General features: G+C 42.8%; 1 protein-coding gene across 3 annotated transcripts in view; it reads left to right on the forward strand.

The window, feature by feature from the left end:
• ARHGAP32 (Rho GTPase activating protein 32) overlaps positions 1 to 22,909 on the forward strand; it is a 236,965-nt gene that overhangs the window by 202,004 nt on the left and 12,052 nt on the right. For all 3 annotated transcript variants that reach the window (XM_060251779.1, XM_060251780.1, XM_060251781.1), the window contains 7 exons: positions 5,000 to 5,102; positions 7,823 to 7,967; positions 10,233 to 10,315; positions 14,096 to 14,203; positions 18,767 to 18,912; positions 20,216 to 20,417; positions 22,622 to 22,767. In XM_060251779.1, coding sequence (XP_060107762.1) covers positions 5,000 to 5,102; positions 7,823 to 7,967; positions 10,233 to 10,315; positions 14,096 to 14,203; positions 18,767 to 18,912; positions 20,216 to 20,417; positions 22,622 to 22,767 — 933 coding nt within the window. The remainder of the gene's footprint in view (positions 1 to 4,999; positions 5,103 to 7,822; positions 7,968 to 10,232; positions 10,316 to 14,095; positions 14,204 to 18,766; positions 18,913 to 20,215; positions 20,418 to 22,621; positions 22,768 to 22,909) is intronic.

Consider the following 22,909-nt stretch of genomic DNA (forward strand, 5'->3'; position numbering starts at 1 on the left):
CAGTAGGGTGCCCCTGAAATTTAATTATGACATATAGAGCATTTGCCTGTGCTGTTTGTTTATAAGGCTAGAAAGCCCCAGGGGGGCAAAAGCCGTGGAAACATGCTGAACTTGTTCTCTGTGACATGGTGCTTCAATTAGGCAGCCTAGGCAGGTGTTCCTGGCAATGCCAGAGACCACTGGGGATTCATGTGATGTGACTTGCTTTTTGCGTGTGCAAGGCAGGCACCAGCTTCCCTCTGTGGAAGGTAAATGTCTGTGCTTTTATGCATTTGTTAAACCCATTAAAATCAGCCACACAACTCCATACTGTTTCTTCATTTTAAAATACCCCCAACAGCACATCTGCCACGTGCAAACTCATATGTAAAAGCTCTTGTGATCTTGTTCCTTTTCTTTCTGAATTACGTTATACATCATACTGGAGTCAATTACTCGGGAGGTTTGGTGGAACTTGAGGGATCTTAATGTCTGAGACAGGATGGACTGAGAAATTGTAAGGGACATGTGCTTTTGGAGCATGGTGAAGAGCAAAGTTGTGTGGAATTAAAACATCATGGGAATACACAGTTATAATTTTGACTTCTGTTTGTCTCAAAAAATATCAGGACTAGGGATCATCCAATTAAATTGATCATAGCTGGCAAACAGAAGCCTTTCTTTGTGTACAATTCACTTGTGATTTTATTGGTACATGTTGTGGTGATGGCTACTAGCTCAGATGTCTTTAAAAGGATTAGCCATGCTCATGGAGAGTTTGTTGATCAATGGCTTGTGCTATGATATATATTGCATTATATATGGCAGCTCCATTTTCAAGTAATACCAGATACTACAGATCAGGGTTTCCCAAACTTTTCTTTCCCGTGGCCTGGTTATTTTTACATTTCTCCTTCGTGGCCCACTAAAATTTGAGGGTGGAGCCGGGAGATAGGAATTATGTCATTTCCTGTGGGGTCGAGAACCAAGTGATGTCACTTCCAGGGCACACTGAACCAAAACTTCACCTTTTCCTGTGATATCATTTCCGGGCCACTCTCCCAAACCTGCCTCTTCTTCGGAAGTAAATTCAATTTTAGAAAAACCTCTCTGAAACTCATGCTGAGCCAAAATGGGGATGGAAAGTAGGTGGTCTTCTCTTTTCCCCCCACACCTGCATGCACCTAACTGTTTGTGTATTCTTCTCCAGCTTGCAAGCACTCCTAATGCCCATGTTCAATTGCCTGCACCATTTACACATCCCTTTCTCAGCAACACTAGCCAATGTATGCAATTGGGAGTGCTGTTGCCATTGCCATCAGGAATTCCAGCACTGTGTACCACCCACACTAGGCCCTGGCAGCTGCTCTACCTCAAAATATGCTGACACATTTAGTAGGCCCTTCTTTCAGCTGCTGATACTGGAACCCTGCCTCAAGCTACAACCAAGCTTGCTTGGTTTCAAGAAAATCTTTCGACAGCTATTTTTCATACTTTTCTTTGGTTGAAACACAGGGAAATTGCTGTGAAAAGTAGCAGAGAATTGTATTGCAATTAATGAATTAATTTCAAGTTATATGAAGTTCGTACAAGCTTTTCTGCAGTTATCCCAAAAAGGATATTTGTAAGGGGCTTGCAGCTTTTTACTGGCTGTGTTTCCCATGCCTTTAAAAGCAACCTGTTGTGCAGATACTTAGCCAGTGAACTACTTTTATCCTTTTTAATATCTACAGGAGGAGTTTAATTTTGGTGTCAGACAGCGGTTAAAAGCAGGACCAGTAAAATGGTGCCAAGTTCATAGTACCATCACTTCCAGTGCTGTTGAGATATACTGCAGTAATCTCCAATAATCTCTTTCTGCCCCATACCTCTTACTCTCACTCACTCACACAGAAATTGCATAGAAGGCCACCTGGCTACAACTGGGGGTGCCAACTTTTCATTGGCAGAGCTCCCATGTCTGCAACAACAGTATGATGAACAGAAAAGTTTCATCCAGTAAAAATGAAAGGAAAGAAAGAGAAAGGGAAAGAATGAAATGGAAAGAAAGGAAAAGAAACACATGGAAAGAAAGAACATAAGAGGAGCAATGTTGGATCAGGCCAGTGGAATATCCAGTCCAAAATTCCCTCATACAATGCCCAAAAAGCACCGGAAAGTCCACCAGTGGGGCCAGGGCACTAGAAGCGCTCCCACTGTTGCTTCTCCCCCTCCCAGCACCAAGAATACAGACAGAGCATCACTTGCAGGGAAGGAAGGAAGGAAGGAAGGAAGGAAGGAAGGAAGGAAGGAAGGAAGGAAGGAAGGAAGGAAGGAAGGAAGGAAGGAAGGAAGGAAGGAAGGAAGGAAGGAAGGAAGGAAGGCAGGCCTTCCTCACCGTCAGATGACCCCAGCCAGCAACAATTCTGCCCAGGGGCTGTTTGGTAAAAAAAAAAAATAGCTACTGGTGCCCACTCCCTGCCCCTCCCAGCTGAAAAAACACACACACACCCTTCTTTGCAGCCCAGGCCTCCCGGGGAAATCTCCCAAAAGAACATACCTGCAAGGCACATGAAGAGCACTTCATGGGTCTAAAGTGCCAGTGGATGCTAGCTTTTCTCTCAAACACTGGGAGTGGGGGAGAAGGAAGGAGAGGCAGCCCAGCTCCTCTCTGTGCAACACAGAGATGGGGCTGGGCTAGCTTTGGCTTTTCTTGTGACCCGGTAGTGAGGCTTCTGTGGCCTGGTACTGGGTCACAACCCTGCAAATGGGAAGCACTGCTACAGATGAATATCATCCGTCTCCAAGACTTGTACCCCCTTTCTCAATAGCAAATCTAACACAAGCTGGCATCTACAGTTTGGTGTAGTGATTAAGTGCGTCGACTCTTATCTGGGAGAACCAGGTTTGATTCCCCCCTCCTCCACTTGCAACTGCTGGAATGGCCTTGGGTTCGCCATAGCTCTGGCAGAGGTTGTCCTTGAAAGGGCAGCTGCTGTGAGAGCCCTCTCAGCCCCACCCTCCTCACAGGGTGTCTGTTGTGCGGGGAGAAGATAAAGAAAATTGTAAGCCATTCTGAGTCTGATTCAGAAAGCGTGGGGTATAAATCTGCAATTCTTCTTCATCTAACACAAGAGTAGATTTAAGTTAGCATAAGAATTACAACAAAGTTAGCAAGAAATAAATAATGCAGAAGAGTTGGAGCAGTTCTTGGCTGGAAGCAATACATGCTGGTCCTAATGTTTTTACAGTAACTGGGGAAGCAGATTTGCTTCTGCATCAGGGCCAGTGCTGAAGGGCAGGAAAGTAATACTGACTAGTGTGCTGGAGAAGGAACCTTAGGGGGAGAGCTTGGCATGAATGTTAAAGTGGGCACATTCAACTAGTTTTTTTCAGATCATCCCCACTTTGCAGATACAGCTGCAAACACGGTTGCCTCCTGGAGCTGTACATGTGGATTTTGTTATTTTTCTGAATTTAGAGTGGAAGAGTACAAGGGTAACCAGTGCCAGTCAAAAAACAGTAGTTCAAGGAGCAATGCCAGTCACAGAATGCGAGTCAAGGAATCTCAAAGGCAGAGTTCACAGGCAAAAAAACCTTTGCTGTTAAAGTCTGTGTCTATCAAAGTCCCTTGCCAACAAGTAGAGTGTCCCATGATATGATACTGCCACAGAGCAGCTTATTACAGTTCAGACAACAACCGTATCATGAGCACAGCACAAGAAGTGAAAGCTCATGTAGGGAAGATAATTAAATGAGTCCAGCCTCACCATACACATCAACTCCCATGAATGATGCAGTTGTCTGCAGCATGTTGTTAAGAAATAAGCGCTCAGAAAATTAAATGCCTATTTTTCACATGTGCAGCAGACTCCAAGATTAGCCCCAAAGACAGTTAGTGAGTCCTTCACGATAGAGAACTCAAACTTATAGAAAAGATTTTCCATTTCATAGATAATAAGAGCCAACATCTCCAAGCAGGCTAGTGGATCCACAGGAGAGTGCTCAAGCTCTATTAACCATTAAAGCCAGCAGATAACTGGCTTTCTCAGAACAAAGACGGCACAAGAAACATACATGCACACAAAAGTGAGATTGAAATGAACTCATTGCCTCCTGGAGCCAGTCCATTATTGCTGTTTCTGGCTAGTAGTGATGGTGTCTGTTACCAGGCCCATTCGTTGTCACATCTGATGTCCTGCAACCTAGCCTTCCAGAGTGAGCTTCTGTGCCATCAGCACTGGGATCATAGGCGGGGTGGAAGAGCTGTAGGGAGACAAGTTAAGAAACACTGCAACTGCTGCAAGTGCCCCACCAGTTGCTGTGTTTGCAGTTATCACAGGATGGCTACGTGGCAGTGGCCTAAGACTTCATTAGCTTAATTTAACCAGCCAGCTCTGACTGGCTGTCACTATCTCAAGTACTAGGAATTCAGACAACAGCAGATGGAACAGCTCCTCAGTAATTTGAAAGTTGTGCATGTGATCACATGCAAGTTTGGGAATAGGTTAGTCCTGCGTAAAAGAAGTGGACAAAGAAAGGAGAAGTGCAGGGGTGATGAAGGAGGAAAAGTTTCTGGTGAACTTGGTTGCAAGATTTTGCTGCCTCTGTTGTCTCACTAGACATAAGAGGAATGGGAGTAGACCAGATAATGCTATAGTAGATTTAGCAGTTTCAACAGTTGACCACTGATGGAAATAAAGCTTGATGGTTTGTCCATAAAGTTAAGCTGAGGTTAGTGTTATCACACTTAGTTATGTCTTATGATAATATTTGCTTCAGCCCAAGGTTGGTTGCTAAGAACAGGCAGTTTCACATGGACACAGCCCCAATGTTTAATTATCAGAAGCTACCAATGGCTTGGTTTCAAACCTGGTTTCAGTGGATAACTTTACTTTTTTCTTTTCTAGGGACCTTCATTTATAGCTATACCTAAAGGTTTATAGGCTTTATAGGCACCTCTCAGAAGGCTTCTGTGTGCCATCCACAAGAGAATTTTGCAAGGCTCCATCTCATAGCCAACTGTTTCTTTCCCTTTAAGTCCCCCAGGTCCTCAAGAGTTGCACTGAATTCATTGAGAAACATGGCATTGTGGATGGAATATACCGTCTGTCTGGGATCGCTTCCAATATCCAGAAGCTACGGTAACTTGTTTTGTCTGCCTGCCTCTCTGTCTGTCTGTCATTCATCCATCCATCTTCTGTCTATTGTGTTGGGAATTATCTGACCAATTCTTCCCCCACCATCCTGGAAAACATTCTCAGAAATGAGATATAATTATCATTAGCACAATAAGCAATTGAACACAATAAAACAGAACAGCAGATATCTTGTAGAAATCCCAGTGCAATCAAATCCAGTCTATATTCAGATCTGTAGCTCAGCCAACATCTATAATTAACTGCCAAAGGCCCACATGGGCTTTTTTAGCACCTTCTGGAAACCAGTTAAATTCTGATTATAAAGAATCATAGTTGAAAGGAGGTTCTCCAGCCTAGAAGTAGCAAGAGAGAATTTCCACTACAGGAGTCAGTTTATTGACAAGTGGATCTTTATCAAAGATTTCAGGTTTTCACGGCTGGTAACATCATTAGGGTTTGTAGAATCTTTCAGGATCAAGTGCCGTGTTCTACTGGAGAAACGTGTTCTACTGGAGAAATGTCTGGAAGGAAAACTTTCTCCAGTAGAACACGGCACTTGATCCCGAAAGATTCTACAAACCCTAATAAGTGGATCTTTGATGGTGGTTTCATGAACAGGAAGGAACAGGTGTTTTGTATTATGTTTCTTAGGTGCTGAACATGCCTAGCTTCATTTGTGTAGCAACATCTTTCTTGCACTTCTAAGGAGGATACGTATTTATGAATGTCCAGCTAGTTTCTGAAGCAGTTGATGGTTTGAAGAATAGCATAGCCTATAAACCTGAATTATTTCCCACATTTCTACACTCAAAAAAAAAATATCATTGGGTTGGAACAGAAAGCAGGTTTTTAATTTTTTTTTTTAATATTTTTGTTGGATTTATATTCCTAACTTTCCGCAAGTGGGCTCAGGGCAGCTAACAACTGAGATTGATAAACATAAAAAAACAGTTAACACATAAATCTTAAAAACAAATTACGCAAGTTAAAACATCTAAAAGATGGTGAAATGTGGCCCTGACCTGGATAGCCCAAGCAAGTCTGATCTCAACAGATCTCAGAAGCTAAATAGGGTTGACTGTGGTTAATCCTTGGATGGGAGACTTCCTTGAAATACCTAGCCGAGAGGGCAAGGACAGGCTTTATTCAGCCACTTCTCTGAATATCCTCCAGGGCCCCAATAGGGGTCAGCCACCAGAAGTCACCATGAGTTCTGGGTGCGCACACACACACAACACACAAAAAAAGGCAAAACATGGATAACATTATAATATATTCTCACATAAGAACATAAGAGAAGCCATGTTGGATCAGGCCAATGGCTCATCCAGTCCAACACTCTGTGTCACACAGTGGCCAATATATGTGTGTGTATATACACACACACACAACTGGAACATATGGTAATACGAGCCGCAGAGGCCACTACAATCGGCCAACCAACGTCTTTTGACTATCCCTGGTCCAAAGGACGTCTTGCCTCAACCAGGGCCAGGGGCCTTTTTGGCCCTGGTCCCAACCTGGTGGGATCAGCTCCCCATGGATATTTGGGCCTACTGGATCTACTACTGTTCCGGAGGGCCTGCAAAATGGAGCTGTTCCACCGGACTTTTGGCTGAGGCAGGCGGTTGTCCTCATACCATCTAATTGGCCTCCCTGCGCTGACTGCACTTCCACCCTGATAACCAGGCCGACGCTGTTGATAATTGTCATCCAAGACACCTATGATTCCTGTCTCTCAATCTGTGAATGATGTTTATACCACTGATGCCACCTTATTTTATTTCATTTTTATGTAATGGCGTTAACTGTTTAATTTTTAACTGTTTTATTGTGTTGTAATCCGCCCATCCTGGGAAAGGGCGGACTATAAATTTGCCAAAATAAAAATAAAAGGAACCAAAATCCTCCCCCCTCCCCCCTTTCTCTACAGCTATTATTCACAATTTCAGAATACAGGATATTTTTGTGGCTCATGTGGGCATAAGCTTCAGAAAGGGCAGTTGTCTGTGATCCCAGTTGTCTGACTCACCATATTCCTGTTCGTCTCAGTTTGGCTAATTCGAAACAGGAATCTCCAAGCGAGTTTTGTAGTAAGAAACAAACCTTGCCAGGACTAGCCTTTCTGTTTTATGGATCTTGGTACCTTGGTCATTCTCTCCCTCCCCAAATTGTCTCTGAAAGACAGAGGACATTGCGCATGAATTTTTGTGAAGCATGCACAGCTACTGAAAGACTGTGCACAATCATTGGGATGTTTGAGACTGCAGTTGGCCTTAGATGCTTCATTGTGTTCATTATTGTAATTTCCAGGTCATCAGTCTGATACACAGTTTTCATTTTGACACATGGGGGGGACTACATCCGGGAAGGCATCTGTCACTTACAATCAGTGGAATTGCTTGTGCTTTGGCTGAGTATGCATGGAATATATATCCTGAATTTGTTTCTGAAACAATCTCTTCTGCATTGGATGGAATCGGGTTGTGGGTTCCTCTTTCCCCCTCTTAGCAATCCAGTCAACTTTTAGAACTACCAAAACCACCTCCCAAGAAGCTACTTCACCTTAGAAAAATGTGAACTTCTAAAAGCGAAGATTCTTGTGGCTTGGGGTTTGGGGCTTTTATTTCTTCCTGTAAACGAAACCTTTGTTTGCTTTTGATGGTGTATTATCCTGTTTTTCCTCTCCTTGCACCTCTTCCATTTTCCTTTCGTGTCTCCAGGCATGAATTTGACTCGGAGCAAATCCCTGACTTGACGAAAGATGTATACATTCAAGATATACACTGCGTGGGTTCACTGTGCAAGCTGTATTTTCGAGAACTCCCAAATCCCCTGCTCACCTATCAACTATATGAGAAATTCTCAGTGAGTTCAAAATAAAGATTTGTATTTTTTACTATTTGGGCAGCTTTAGTGTGAATATGAACCAGGTTCCAGAATGATTTCTCCTGTTGTTGTTTTTAATAAGTGTTCCTGATTAAAATAACATATAAGGATTTTGGCATGCAGTCCAAATGAATCTTTGCGCTGTGTTCTTATGAGAATCTATTCGTTGTTCTAAGTAAGCTCAATAGTCATGGGGGTAAAAGGACAAGTCCTTTCATGGATCAGAAACTGGCTGATTTAATAGGAAACAGAGTGAGTATAAATGGGCAATTTTCACAATGGAGGGTGGTAGGCAGTGGGGTACCACAGGGCTCAGTACTGGGTCCGATGCTTTTTTATCTTGTTCATTCATGTTTTGGAGTTGGGAGTAAGCAGCAAAGTGGCTAAGTTTGCAGATGACACTAAATTGTTCAGGGTGGTGAGAACCAGAGAGGATTGTGAGGCACTCCAAAGGGATCTGTTGAGGATGGGTGAGTGGGTGTCAACGTGGCCAGTGAAGTTCAGTCTGGCCAAGTGCAAAGTAATGCACATTGGGGCCAAAAATCCTAACTATAAATACAAGCTGATGGCGTCCGAACTGGTGGAGACTGACTAAGATGTAGTATATAACTCAATGAAAATGTTGAGACAGTGTGCGACTGCAGTTTTAAAAAGGCCATTGCTATGCCAGGGATTTAGTAAGGGAACTGAAAACAAATCAGCCAGTATCATAATGTCGCTGTATAAATGAAGGTGCGGCCTCATTTGGAGTACTGTGTGTAATTCTGGTCACCACACCTCAAAATAGATATTATAGCATCAGAAAATGGCAACTAGAATAATTAAAGGGTTGGAACACTTTCCCTATGAAAAAAAGGTTAAAGCGCTTTGGGCTCTTTAGCTTGAAGACTTGTCGACTGAGGGGTGACATGATAGAGGTTTACAAGATTATGCATGGAATAGAGAAAGAAGAGGAAGAAGTACTTTTTTTCCTTTCTCACAATACAAGTACTCATAGGCACTCAATTAAATTGCTAAGCAGTCAGGTTAGAATAGATAAAAAGAAGTACTTCTTCTCCCACATGGTGATTAACACAAGGAATTCACTGCCACAGGAGATGGTAGCAGCTACATGCATAGATGTCTTCAAGAGGGGATTGGATAAACATAAGGAGCAGAGATCCATCTGTGGCTATTAGCCACTGGGGCAGTGTCTGGGGCAGTGATGCTCTGTATTCTTGGTGCTTGGGAGGGCTTCTAGTGTCCTGGCCCCACTGGTGGACCCCTTGATGGCACCTGATTTTTTTGGGCCACTGTGTGACGGAGTGTTGGACTGAATGAGCCACTGGCCTGATCCAACATGTCTTCTCTTATGGTCTTATGTTCTCCTGGTGTAACACATAAGATGGCTCTCTACTCTTCCTTGAACCCTGGGAACAAGATGAGGGAAGGAACTCTTTAAGGCCATCTGGAGTTTCATATGATGTCTGAGAATCTCTTCAACTAATATCATCTATTTAGGTTACAGTTTTTCAAAAGAAGCATGTTAAAATGTCACAGTCATTATGGTGTTACTAAGTGGATTGGGACTTGGGATCAAATCCACCCCACACCACCATGCATTTGGACAGGTCACCATCCTCTGCAGCCTTGTTGTGAGGGTAAAACCCCTTGCATGCTGCCCTAAGCTCCTTTGAGGAAATGTGGGTTATAAATATATTTTTAAAGTCTGCATTTGACTCTGGGTACATCTTTACGTCGCAGCACAGTGCTTGCTAAACTGAATGTGGGAAGTGTTTGTTCTTGCTCAGCATAATTGAGCAGTGACCTTTATGTCGACTGTCAACAGGACAACAGGGAGCCATCCAGACATGTGATATCCTGCAGCAAAAGCATCCTGGTGATTTCAGAAGGGTAGCCACTTTCATCTTTTGCAGCAAAGTGAAACAGAAATCAAGCAACGTCTTTAAGAGTAACCAAGTTTATTCCAGCATAAGCTTTCAGAAGTCAGACTTCACTTCTTCAGATGCAACTGGGCAGGCTTATGCTGGAATGAATTTGGTTAGTCTTAAAGATGTGCTTCAAGAGCCCCGTGGCGCAGGGTTGTAAAGCTGCAGTATTGCAGTCGGAGTGACTGGTGCATGCACAGGGGACTACCTTAACCTTTTTTAAAGATGTGCTTAGTCTTAAAGATGTTTTACAGATACATGGTATGTTGAGGCCGGTCAAGTTGTTTAACAAAGTTCTTGTTTGTTTTTTTTCTAGGATGCAGTGTCTGCTGCTACAGATGAAGAACGGTTAGTTAAAATCCATGATGTCATCCAACAATTGCCACCACCCCACTACAGGTTAGGATATGGAATGTACTAGCGTTTTATATATAAAAATCAAGCAACGTCTTTAAGAGTAACCAAGTTAATTCCAGCATAAGCTTTCAGAAGTCAGACTTCACTTCTTCAGATGCAACTGGGCAGGCTTATGCTGGAATGAATTTTATATATATATAATGTGTGTGTGGGAGATAAAACACACTGACTTTAGTTGTCTTGACGTGAACGTCTTATCCCAGGTCCTATTTCATTGCCCTGGGTTTCTTTAATGGTGTAAGACAATGTCTTTTCCCCCTGCAGATGAGACAGCACACCTCTCTTTGTCCTGGGACATAGAATGAGACTAAGACTCTTCATACTAATCTCATGTCATGTTGGGTACGGGGATCTGAGTTGATGTCTTCCTCTCCAAAGTACTCTGCACATTCAGTATGCAATTATACAATTGTTCTTAACAGAAAGGTTGACATTTCTGTTTGCTTCCCAATTTATAGCCCCTAAGATGGCTTACTGAGGCAGCATTATTCCTGCACGTATTAAATTAAATGGTTGAGTGCATGCAGAAGGATTTAAAGCTGCATAAAGTTGACTTCTATTTTAATTAGATCAGTAACAAGACAGACAACATACCCTATGCATAATCTTAGCTGAAGTTATGTAAAAGTGCCGGGGAAGGGGATAAAGAATGGGGCCCATCGTAGCAGAACTGTCTGATTGTGTTAAGAAGAAGGGAATTCACGAGTCTTGCAAAGTATATTAATGAGGAATCGGGGAGAGGGATGCTACATAAAATAGCGAAATCCAGGGTGTGAAATGGAAAGAAATTGCAGGAAATGTACAACCCTTTTCTTACCTTTTAGGCAACATCCTGCAAATTTGATTAGGCCAATTAAGGTGAACTGTATAAAATGTTAATGCAAGCGTAAATATGCCTTACTATAGCTTGGACAGCAGATGTACTTAATTTTTAGCAGTGAGGAAGCAAAGCTGTCTGAACAGAGCTTCAGCAGTACTCCATTAAGGGGCAAAGAGGAGTGAGTGCTGGTAAAAATGAGTCAGAAGACCTAGAATGCTGACTGGTGTTAACATGTGTGGGTGAGGGAATCTTAAAACACATACCATAGTAAAATGATTTGGTGTAATTTAGGTACAGCATACTGTCTTACCCTTTTTCCATGAATGAGACATTTTAATATTGCCAACAGCATATTCTAATACTGGTAACAGCGAATTCCCTAGAGTCTTGGTGATTTTCTTGTTACTTTTTGGCACCTGGAAATGTATCTTACTAAATGTAGCCTTTGTTCATTTTATGAAGCCAAGCTTATTGCTTTGCATTATGCCAATCTGCAAAAAAGCAGATAACAGAGAATGAGCAGTCCACCGTCACCACAGACACAAACCACATCCTGTGTCGAATTATTTCCACTCAACAGCGCCTTCTGTGCTTTCTTGATGAGCATCACAGACTTCCTATTGGACGGTTGTTTTTTGGCCATCTAGTCACAGCTGATTTATGGCGATCCCTGGTGGGGTTTCCAAGGCAACAGACGTTCAGTGTTTGTTTGCCATTATCTGCCTCGGTGTCATGTCCCTGGTATTCCTGGGAGGTCTCCCATCCTGGTATTCCTGGGAGGTCTCCCATCCAAGACCAAGGCCATCCCTGCTTAGCATCCAAGATCTGAGCTAGCCTGGCCTATCTAGGTCTTAGAATAAGAGGAGGGATTATGTTGCATTCTGGGTTATGCTCTGAATTCTAGTGATGATGTAATGGCTCAGTGGTAGAGCATCTGCTTGGGAAGCAGAAGGTCCCAGGTTCAATCCCTGGCATCTCCTAAAAAGGGTCCAGGCAAATAGGTGTGAAAAAACTCAACTTGAGACCCTGGAGAGCCGCTGCCAGTCTGAGAAGACAATACTGACTTTGATGGACCAAGGGTCTGATTCAGTATAAGGCAGCTTCAGATGTTCATATGTTCAATGGGACCCATGTGCCATGCTCTGACCTTGAGGAAGGGATTTGCAGCCCCAAGCATGCCATCCCTGGATGTAATTCGGAATTAAGAAGCAAATGTAGAAGTTTTACATGGGTTTTATTCCAAGGTATCTTTAGTAACTTGGCGTCTCAAAGGATGACCAGTCCCTGGTGTTACTTGGAGGGGATCATTCTAATGAAAACCTGTCCATGAGCACTGATTCCCCCCCCCCCCCCCCCAAAAAAAAATAATGTTGGATTTCACAGCTACTTCAGTTGTTTAAGCTCAGGATGATGCTTAGATCGATTTTGATTGTTGTATGTAAGGCACAGGAAAATTTGAAAATAGGATTTTTTTTTTTGTCATGGACAAATATATCGTGCAGCACATGCTTAGACGTATATTGCGCAGGCTCCCTCTTGTGGCTGCTGTAGAACAAAAATGCTTCACTAGTTTTCTTGGTGACTGCTGGGATTGATCCTCCCCCCTCCCCTCTTTGTGGCTGAATATGTTCTTTCCAGAGGGCTGGATCTCATCTCTGCACTGTAAAAACATCTCAGGCTCTGTTGTTATAATCTCTGATTCTGCAGCCGACAGGAATTGTAATAATTAACAATTAAGCGTCGTCAAGTTACAGTGACCCCCTCATGGAGTTTTCAAGACAAGAGAAGAGCAGAGGTGCTTTGTGCTTTGCTTGCATCTACATAGCAATCCTGGTCTTCCTTTGTGGTCTTCTATCTGAGCCCCGTGGCACAGAGTGGTAAAGCTGCAGTAATGCAGTCGAAGCTCTGCTCATGACCTGAGTTCGATCCCGGCAGAAGCCGGTTTCAGGTAGCCATCTCAAGGTTGACTCAGCCTTCCATCCCTCCGGGGTCAGAAAAATGAGTACCCAGCTTGGTAAAGTGTAGATGACTGGGGAAGGCAATGGCAAATCACCCTGTGCCATGAAAACGTTGTGATGCAACATCACCCCAGAGTCGGAAATGACTGGTGCTTGCACAGGGGACTACCTTTACCTTTATCCACATACTGGCGATGATCCTGCTTTAGCTTACGAGCTCTTTAAGCATGGACTAGTCTGTGCTACCCAGGCTGCTACCATGAACTGTACTTCATCTCCTTAATTACGTAGTTAGTGCAGGTTGTGTGAAGTGCAAATGCAAAAGGTTGCAGAATTTGGGGTTGTTTGTTCACATTTTGTTTGAGAAACACAGGCTAGGATTTATGAAACGGTACTGATGGACTAATAGTGATTTGTCATGTCTCACTGAGCGAAACCACCCTTTGTTAGCCACCTGAGTATAAAGACAGCTGTGTATGGAGAATTTCCTCCCTGCTGGAAGGCAGTGAGAAGGCAAGAAGCACATCAACCTAGATTTACTACATTAGGTTTTGTGTTTACACACAAACCATAATTTAAGCAAACCATGGTTTATCGTGATGTCTGAATGCAACCCACATGCCTCGTAACATGGTCAAATCATGGCCAAATATCTAGGTGTGTGATAGTCTGTCTGTTAGAATGGTATCACAGTGTATTGGTCAACCCTGTATCGTGTGTGCTTGCTGTTGCATTCTGGTGTTTTAATAAGATCATGTGCTTCTGCCTTCATCAATGGTCTGATCAGAAAGTTCAGGTGTAAATTATTTTTCAAAAAGCTGAAATTGGTTTGGAAACATCCCTGAAGTGCTCCCTTCCTGCTCCTAAACTAATTTATATTAATTTATTTGTTCCTGTTTTGTGAATTGCAGCATAATAAACATTACCTGTTGTGAAGTGTTTGCTTTTCTCCACTAACAGCACACTCTGTCTCTCATTTTCTAGGACTCTGGAGTTCCTAATGAGGCACTTGGCCCATCTTGCTGATTACTGCGCCATCACAAATATGCACACCAAGAATTTAGCAATTGTCTGGGCACCAAACCTACTGAGGTACTTTATTTTTGGGGGTGGGTGGGTGGGCGATCAGAATGCACAAGTAGCATTTATAGCCAGGGTGATTTTCTATTTTATTTCCAAAATGCTGGAAAAGTTATACATCTGAAAAAGATGTTTATATTAAAATGAATGTTTGATATGGGGACAGGTGTTCCTGTGGCAAAGCTCTTGTTAAAGGCAATGAAGCACGTTCTTCATCTGGAACTTCAAGAGGGAACTGGCTGAGCTGAACTGTCAGCCAATATATATGTTTTTGCAGTATGTGGATCTTTGGTTTTAATGGAAGCACACATTAGGTCTTGCGAGCAGGACTGATCTGGGAGGTGAGCAATAAGTGGGAATGGATGCGAAATCTGGAAAATGAGCCCCTGCTTCAGATGTTCTTGCTGTGTGGAAGATGTGCCTGAGGCTTTAAAGGGCAGGCAAAATGAATGAACGGGGTGGCCTTTGAGACCAGAGGTAAAAATGAAAGAACAATGGCCGCTACCATCCGTTTTTCTCCTTAGGGGCTGTCTCAAAAGGCAGTTCAGCTGTAATAGCCATCCATCAGCAAGACACCTTGCTAGAAGAACAGCTGCTGTTCCAACCAGCCAAACCACCAGCCAACTGGTTTAGCAGCCATTCAGTTGACTGAACAACAATCATGCAAATCCTGGGTCCTTTGAATTATTTAAAAAGATCTTTCAAATACAGCCTCAACTTACGAACAACCTCACTATAAGATATTTGTTTATCTTAGTCTTTACCTGCTCCTTGAGTTGGATTGGGGGTGGGGGGAATTGAAATCTGACCTTGATGGCCCCTGACAACCATCTCATCTTTTGCCGTCCCCTTCTTCTTTTGCCTTCTGTCTTTCCCAGCATCAGGATCTTCTCCAGTGAGTGCTCCCTTCTCAATTGGTGGCCATAGTATTTGAGCTTCAGCTTATTTTATTTTTATTTATTTATTTAGAATTTATATCCCGCCCTTCCCACGCCCTTCAGCATCTGACCTTCCAGGGAACAATCTGGGTTGATTTCCCTTAGGATTGACTGATTTGATCTTCTTGCAGTCCAAGGGACTCTCAAGATTCTTCTCTTGGGTATATGTTTTGGTGATGCATCAGGGAATCTCCAAGTGCAGCTCTGTCTACCCAGATTTTGCATCCATTCCCACTTCTTGCTCACCTTCCAGATTGGTCCTGCTCACAAGACCTAATGCACAGATATGTGTGCTTCCATCAAAACCAATGACCCACATACTGCAAAAACATATACTCAAGAAGTACCCAGGTACAAAGGAATACAAAATAAAACCGGTACCTACAACATGAGCAAACAAAATGGGATTTTAATGATGAAAAATGCACCAATAGAAGGGAAAAAACCCATATAGCCTATATCTCACTATACATGCAGCGTATGAACATTTTTAAAACCCAGTATATCAAAGGATGTATTTTTATGTTTTTACTAAACTCAGCTCAGAACTTGAATTGCTTGAGAGGAGGTGTACTCACAGACATGTATATTATAGTGATTTCATCATAGTGTTTCAAGTCATTTGTTTGTTAAAAATAGGGAAATTGGGGGGGGGGAGAGCAAAAAAAAGGAGGAGGTTGGATTTATACTCTACTCTTCACTTGGGAGTCTTGGAGAGGCTTACAATCTCCTTCCCTTCCACTCCCCTCAACAGGTACCCTGTGAAGTAAGTGGGGCCAAGAGAGCTCTTCGGAGAACTGTTCTTGAGAGAACAGCGCTGAGAGAACTGTAACTGATCCAGGGTCACCTAGCAGCTGCATATGGAGGAGTGGGGACTCAAACCCAGTTCTCTCAGATTAGAGTCCACACTCACATCTAACCAGTACACCAAACTGGCACCAGAACAGAATATGTTCTGGGTCTAAGGAAAGACTGTACAATGAAAAGCTTTGATAAAGGACTTCATTCCATTCATTCTGTTTATGGTCATATTGCTTAAATCTGCTATGATGGAACCCTGTATCTCCCCAACTCCCAGGCAGATTTTTCCTACCAAACCTTCAGTTCCCCTCAGTGACTGAGTCCCCTACAGTAGCTTATATATCTTCTATATTGAAATAAATTGTTCCACTCTTTGTTTAGATCTTGGTTTAGGATTTTATGTAGCACAGGAATTTGCATGAAAATAGAGAAGCTGTCTTATCATATATTTAAACCGTTATTGAAATTGCACTTGAGGCAGATAACGTAAGAACATAAGAGAAGCCATGTTGGATCAGGCCAATGGCCCATCCAGTCCAACACTCTGTGTCACCCAGAGGCCAAAAACCATCAGGAGGTCCAACAGCAAGACAATAATAATCCTTGATTGGGAGTTTGGCTTGATTGGGAGTTTCCAGCTTACTGCCCAGTCAACTCTTGCCAAATCTATTTCCAGTAATATTGTCTGAGTAGAGCAGTTTGGTAGCTTTCTTGACTGAGAAGCTGAATTCGCCCTTAGAGTAATTAAAATATAGCAAAGACAAAGGAGTCTCTTTCTCTCTCTGGACTATCCTGTCCAAAAGCACTGACTCCAACTGTCTCCCCCCTCAAAAACCAACTTTTTGGCTACTGAGCCAGATGAAAGACCAAATGCAAAAGACACTTTCCCCACCAGAATAGTTTTTATTTCCCTAACAGCTGATGCTGGCCAATCAGAAAATGTGTAGAGTAACCAAGGGAACTCTCTGAGACAAGCAGTATTTTAAAAGCCTACTTTCCTAGTGCAATCCATGACATCTACTTATGCCATTGTACTCATATCATTTGATTTCCACCCCCCCCTTTCTATGCATTGTATGAATGAGATACTGAGTTGTACAGTGATCCCCCCCCCCCTTTCTGTGCATTTTTCAGTAGAATCTCAAGGGTGGGTGTTCTTTCATTTTGTGGGTGTCATTTGGTTTTATTCAGTGTCTCCCATGTTCATATTGTCTTGTTTCATATTTCGGGTACTTCTATATTGGCATTTGTAAAATGCCCTTATGAATAAGCCCCGCTGATGTGATCTATCCATACTTTTTCTCATGGGGGACAAAAATTTGCAAGTGGAGCTTAATTCGTTCCCATGGGAACTTACATTCCCATGATGAAATATCTTAGTCATGCCATTTTAAATAGGCGTGTGAGGTTTTTAAGTATGCGCATTTAGGAGAGGTATCAAGTTCTCTTAATTGAAATTGCAAAACAAGAGTCTCTTGGCTGACAAAGACTGGTGCAGGATCGATGGAATTTTTAGCCCTGGGACTAGGGCTGCCAGCTCTGGGTTGAGAGATACATGGAGATTTTGGAGGTGAATCTTTGGGAAAGTGAGGGTTGGGGAGGGGAGCGACCTCAGCAGGGTATAATGCCATGGAGTCTACTTTCCAAAGCAGCTGGTTTCTTTAGGGTTACTGATTTCTATCATCTAGAGATCAGTTGTAATTCTGGGATATCCCTAGGCCTCACCTGGCTGTTGGCAACCCTACCTAGCACCAAGTGAGGTTGGGCACTTTTTTGATACTGGGGAAAAGAACTGGGAAATAGCAGTTGTGATGGAAGTCTAGGAAGTTAGAAAGAGAAATGGTTTCAATTAACAATTAGGAATTGATAGAGCATCAAGATCTGTTGCAGTTAATCTAGATGCTTGATATTTCACCGGATAAATATGTATGTCAATTTCTCAGTCAATACACTTGCTGTGAATTGGCAGTGTTTTCCCATTATCATTTATTTCTTTTTTTTTAAATTGCTTTTACCATATATTCTTAACCTGCCACCTTTATTACCCACTTAACAAGAAAGGGGTGGGAAGTTATCTGTTCCCAATCTACAGTCTCGTAAGCTTTAGTAACACTGATGTGGTGTGCTCAGAACTGCAGTTTAAGGAATGTGTCTTAGTGGTAGCAGGAGTAAGGAGGCAGTGGTAGTTGATAGGGTGGGGTCAGTGAAACTCCCTACTTGGGTCCACTTTGCCAGTATAATGGGGGTCAGAGGCTGTTCCGCTACACTTTTAGGTTTTGTGTTTTTGGAAAGAAGGTGTATAAGTCAAAGATTCACAACTCTGAATCACAATACATGCATCCTATGCATTGGAATTGTGTGTTTGGTACAATTTGTCATTGCGTTGTTAAAAGGCTTCTTTTAAAGATTGTCTATAAATCTTTTTATTGCTTTGATGAATTAGCTAAATGCAGAATTGCACCTGCAGCTATAGAATACTTGAATCTCTGAGCATCTTCTCACTCCCAGTTATGCAGTTAAGGACAGATTAGGAGGTTAGATTTTCATTTCCAGTAACTCTTCATCTGAATTTCTTAAGACTTCTTGTTATGAAACAACTTGGATCACTAGGGGGAGCATAGCTAGCATATGAGTGATTTTTTTTTTAAGGGAACTTCTCGGCTGTAAACTGGAGCCCCTATTTTTGTTGTTTTTGTGACAGACAGAGAACACTCTGCTAAATGTGAAGCTATTGTGTATAACAACGCAGTATTAATTTGACCTGTATAGGTATTGATTTGTTCTTTTCCATTGCTTTTGTTAATTTTTATTGTTGTTCTCCCCCCCCCCCCCCAAGGTCAAAGCAGATAGAATCTGCCTGTTTCAGTGGAACAGCTGCTTTTATGGAGGTTCGAATCCAGTCAGTTGTTGTGGAATTCATCCTCAATCATGTGGACGTCCTTTTCAGTTCCAAACTCAGCTCTGTTATTCGAGAGAGCGCCGGTATGTTTCCCCACAATTGAGACCCAGTGAAAATTCAAAGCATTCTGGTAACACCCAAGAATATTATTTTCATATTTCACTACAGCCAAATATGAAATGTGGCCTAACTTTTTTCTGCCCTCAGTAATCATTGCTCCTTTTATTGATGTCAGTTCAGGCTAATGACGCTTATCAAATTTAAGAAATGAAGTTGTGGTTTGGTATCAGAAAGTGACCTCTGTTAATTGCCACGTTTTTTTCTTATCTTGGCACTTTAAACTTGTCAGTATTAATAATGGAGCTGCACCTTTTCCGTTGATCCTTAGCTTTAACTCTTGCCTGTACTGTTCCATTCTGGATGGTTTTGCTTTTAACTGAGCCACCCCTAAGTATTCTCTTTGCTTTTAGAGAAGAATTCTGACTGTTTTATTGGAGTTAAAAGTGGGGCTGTGGGTAATTCATGTAATTGTCTTAATTGTACCAGTTTAAATTTAATTTGTGGGTAAAACTCGTACACTTGCTTGCTGAATAGCATGTCAGGGAACATTCAGTACCAATTAGGAAGCTTGCAACAATCTTTCTATAGTGTGTAGGCTGCCTTCCTTGCAATAACTGCAGGGAACGGAAAACTTTTATTCCAGTATCTGATTTCCTGAAAGGGAGGGGGGCTTTAAAAGAAAACTGTGAATCGAACTCCAACCCTGTTTCCTATTGAATCATGATCTAAAAGGCAGGAAAAGTAAATTAATAATATTAAGGCATTAGCAAACTTCAAACAAACTTCATTTATTTATTACAGTGTTTATAGTTCACCCTTCTCAAAAAGAAAAAGACTCAAGGAGAATATTTTCATCTTTCAAGACAATTTATTCATTAAGAAGTTTTCTCCATGCTTTTCTCTCCCCCCCCCTCTTAAAACACTAGCTATGAAGTGAATCAAATAAACCATAAATGTGATAACTTACAGAAACGGTCTGTGCTGCTTTCTCTATCTCACTGCCCATCTAAATTTGCAGTGGGTGGGTGTATATGCGTGGAAGAAAAGTGGTCCATGAGTGAGAGGGGATGGGACAGATGGTTTAATGGCAAGCTGGTAGAGAAGTGGTGCTACCAGTTGGGCTGAAGAGGTGGTCAGAAATGCCTGATGGTCATTTCTAGAACAGATTTGATTGAAATCATATGAGTAATGGTATTAATATTGGTGCATTTTACAATGCATTTGTTAGAATTTTAACCGCTTGTTCTAGTCTTTGGAAGTTCATCTCAATTTCTTGCCCATGCCTTCCCCCCCTCACTGCTCTTTATCTCTCTTTCTGTCTTGCAGGTCACAGTTCCTTGTCGCGGCCTAAATCTTTGCTGGTATCTTCTCCCTCCACAAAACTGCTCACGTTAGAGGAAGCACAAGCGAGGACTCAAGCCCAGATAAATTCGCCCATCGTGGCAGACAGCAAGTACATTGAAGTGGGTGAAGGACCTGCTGCTCTGCAGGGAAAATTCCACACCATCATAGACTTTCCATCTGAAAGGTAGAGAGCTTCGTTCAGAAGATTCCTGTCAACTCACGTTCAGGCTATTTAAAGAAGTGTGTATGCACATGATAGTTAAACCTTGAATAAAACTTTGTTGGTCGTAGAGGTCCCACTGGATTCAAACTTTATTTCAAGCTACAAGGTTGGCTTCAGTGGCCAGTCCTTACTTTTGCCCGTCCTGAGCATGCTCTTAACGTTCACTCCAAGAATCTGAAAGACACATTTTGCTATTTCTAGTATCGGAAGCCCTGATGTAGGTGGCTCCTGCGCTTCTTGAGAATTGAACCCCCTTCCCCCATGTCAGTAAAGCCATCAGTTCCAATTCCCCATATGCCTCTGCCAAATGACACTGACTCCTTAGAGAAATCTTTTATTCTACTTTGACCTCTGGCACTATTTCTGGGAGTTGCAGTGGATATGCATCTAACACAGAGAGATGATGTGGTGCAGTGGTACAGCACCTGTTTGACATATAGAAGATCCCAGAATCAATCCCCAACATCTCCAGCTAAAACAAGGGTGGGGAACCTTTTTTCTGCCAAGGGCCATTTGGATATTTATAACATCATTCACAGGCCATACAAAATTATCAACTTAAAAAACAGTGCTTCGCCGAGGGGGAGGGTTTTGGGGCCAGACCAGCAAAATTAATGCAAATAATTGTTTTTCTATTTGAAGTCATGTGAGGAGAGCCTAATTTGACACACATCCAGCCCACTGTTCGAGGCAAATGCCTAGGTCCAGAGCTTTTTTTGTAGAAAAAGCCCAGCAGGAGCTCATTAGCATATTAGACCACATCCCCTAATGCTAGCATATTAGGTCACACACTCATTAGCATATTAGGCCACACCATCTGGGATAATCAAGTGCAAATTAAACTGGTGGTAGCTGGCTCCCACCCCCCACCCCTGCCACTCCTCCCTTCATGTGGAAACTGCAGCTGCTCCCAGCAGACCTTTAAATACACCCACATACCCCAGCAGCAGTCCTTCACAATGCCCACCACTCAGGATCCACAGAGAGGGGAGGTAGGAGAAAGGGAAAGAAAGAAATGGGGGGAAGAAAGGGAAGTGAAATGGAGGGGGAACAGATAATAAAGGAAAATAAAGAAATGGGGGAAGAAAAAGAAATAAAAATGGGGGAAGAAATGGAAAGAAAGGGAAAGAGAGAAGAAATGGAAAGAAAAGGAAATAAAGAAAAGGGGGAAGAAAAAGAAATGAAGAAATGGGAGAAGAAATGGAAAGAAATGGAAATAAAGGGAGAAAGAAATGGAAATTAAGGGTAACAAGGAAATGGGGGGAAGAAATAGAAAGGGAAATAAAGAAACAAGGGGGGAAATTACTTGGATAGTGACTTTTCCAGGCCCCGCAGTGATCCTGGCCAGCTAGCCAGGCCCTAGGGAGGCTACCATGAAGCGTGGCTGGGCCCTGCAATGCCTGCCACCCAGCTGTGCCTTGGGGAGGCTGCTGCACAGTGCAGCAGGGCCCAATGATCCTCACTGGCCAGCTGGGCCCCAGGGAGGCCACCCCAAAGCTCAGCTCAGCCCAGCAATCCCCGAGGGCCAGTTTACGGCCCTCGGGCCTGACGTTCCCCACCCCTGAGCTAAAAGATCAGGTCGGAGGTGATGGGGAAGCCCTCCACTTAGACCCCTGGAGTACTGCTGCCTGGTGGAGTAGGCAGGGCTGAACTCGATGGAACAAGGATCTGATTCAGTAGAAGGCAGCTTCATATATGTTCATGTATGACAGCAGCGCTTGTGTAATGTAGACAGATTTGTACAAAGGGAAGGGTGGGATTAGGGAAGCAGTGGCAACAGCGTATCAATGTAAAGTGTGGGGTAATCATGGAAAGATTTGGGTAAGGTGGGGAGCGAGAAAATTCTTCCAGCACTCATCTTGACGCTAGTGAGCCTTGATCCCAACCCCAACTCCCTGCACAGATTTAAAGTGTAATTATTATTATCACAATCTTCCTCATCTCATGCAAATGACGAATTATGATCCTTTCTAGAACATTCAGTTCCTTCCTCTTTCTTAAGGGTAAAACTATATGGTGCATGTTGATGCTTCTGGAGACGAGGGATGCGAAAATGATTTGTTCTGCTACGTTACCAGTTTTCCCGCATGCAGCGGGGCTCACTTTAGACAACAAATTTTTATCAGCCTCTTAATGTGAACTCTGTTGCTGTTGTCTCACTCCAGAAAGAGACCACCGAGCAAGATGAAGAAATCCCCAGTCGGCAGCTGGCGTTCCTTCTTTAACCTTGGGAAATCATCATCTCTCTCCAAGAGGAAATTGCAGCGCAACCCAAGTGAGCCTTCTGAAATGAAAACCATAGCCCTGGCAGGTAAGCTTGTCTTCTAGCACGGCAGCATAGACTTTATGCCATTATTCACGTTATAATGCACACTTAAACTGGCAGTTTTTGGATTTGCCAGTTCAGCTGATTTTTGTCTTGGGATGGCATCACTTCGACCCAGCATCTGGAA

The sequence above is a fragment of the Heteronotia binoei genome, chromosome 12 (genome assembly GCF_032191835.1).
Source record: "Heteronotia binoei isolate CCM8104 ecotype False Entrance Well chromosome 12, APGP_CSIRO_Hbin_v1, whole genome shotgun sequence".
In the NCBI taxonomy this organism is placed as follows: domain Eukaryota; kingdom Metazoa; phylum Chordata; class Lepidosauria; order Squamata; family Gekkonidae; genus Heteronotia; species Heteronotia binoei.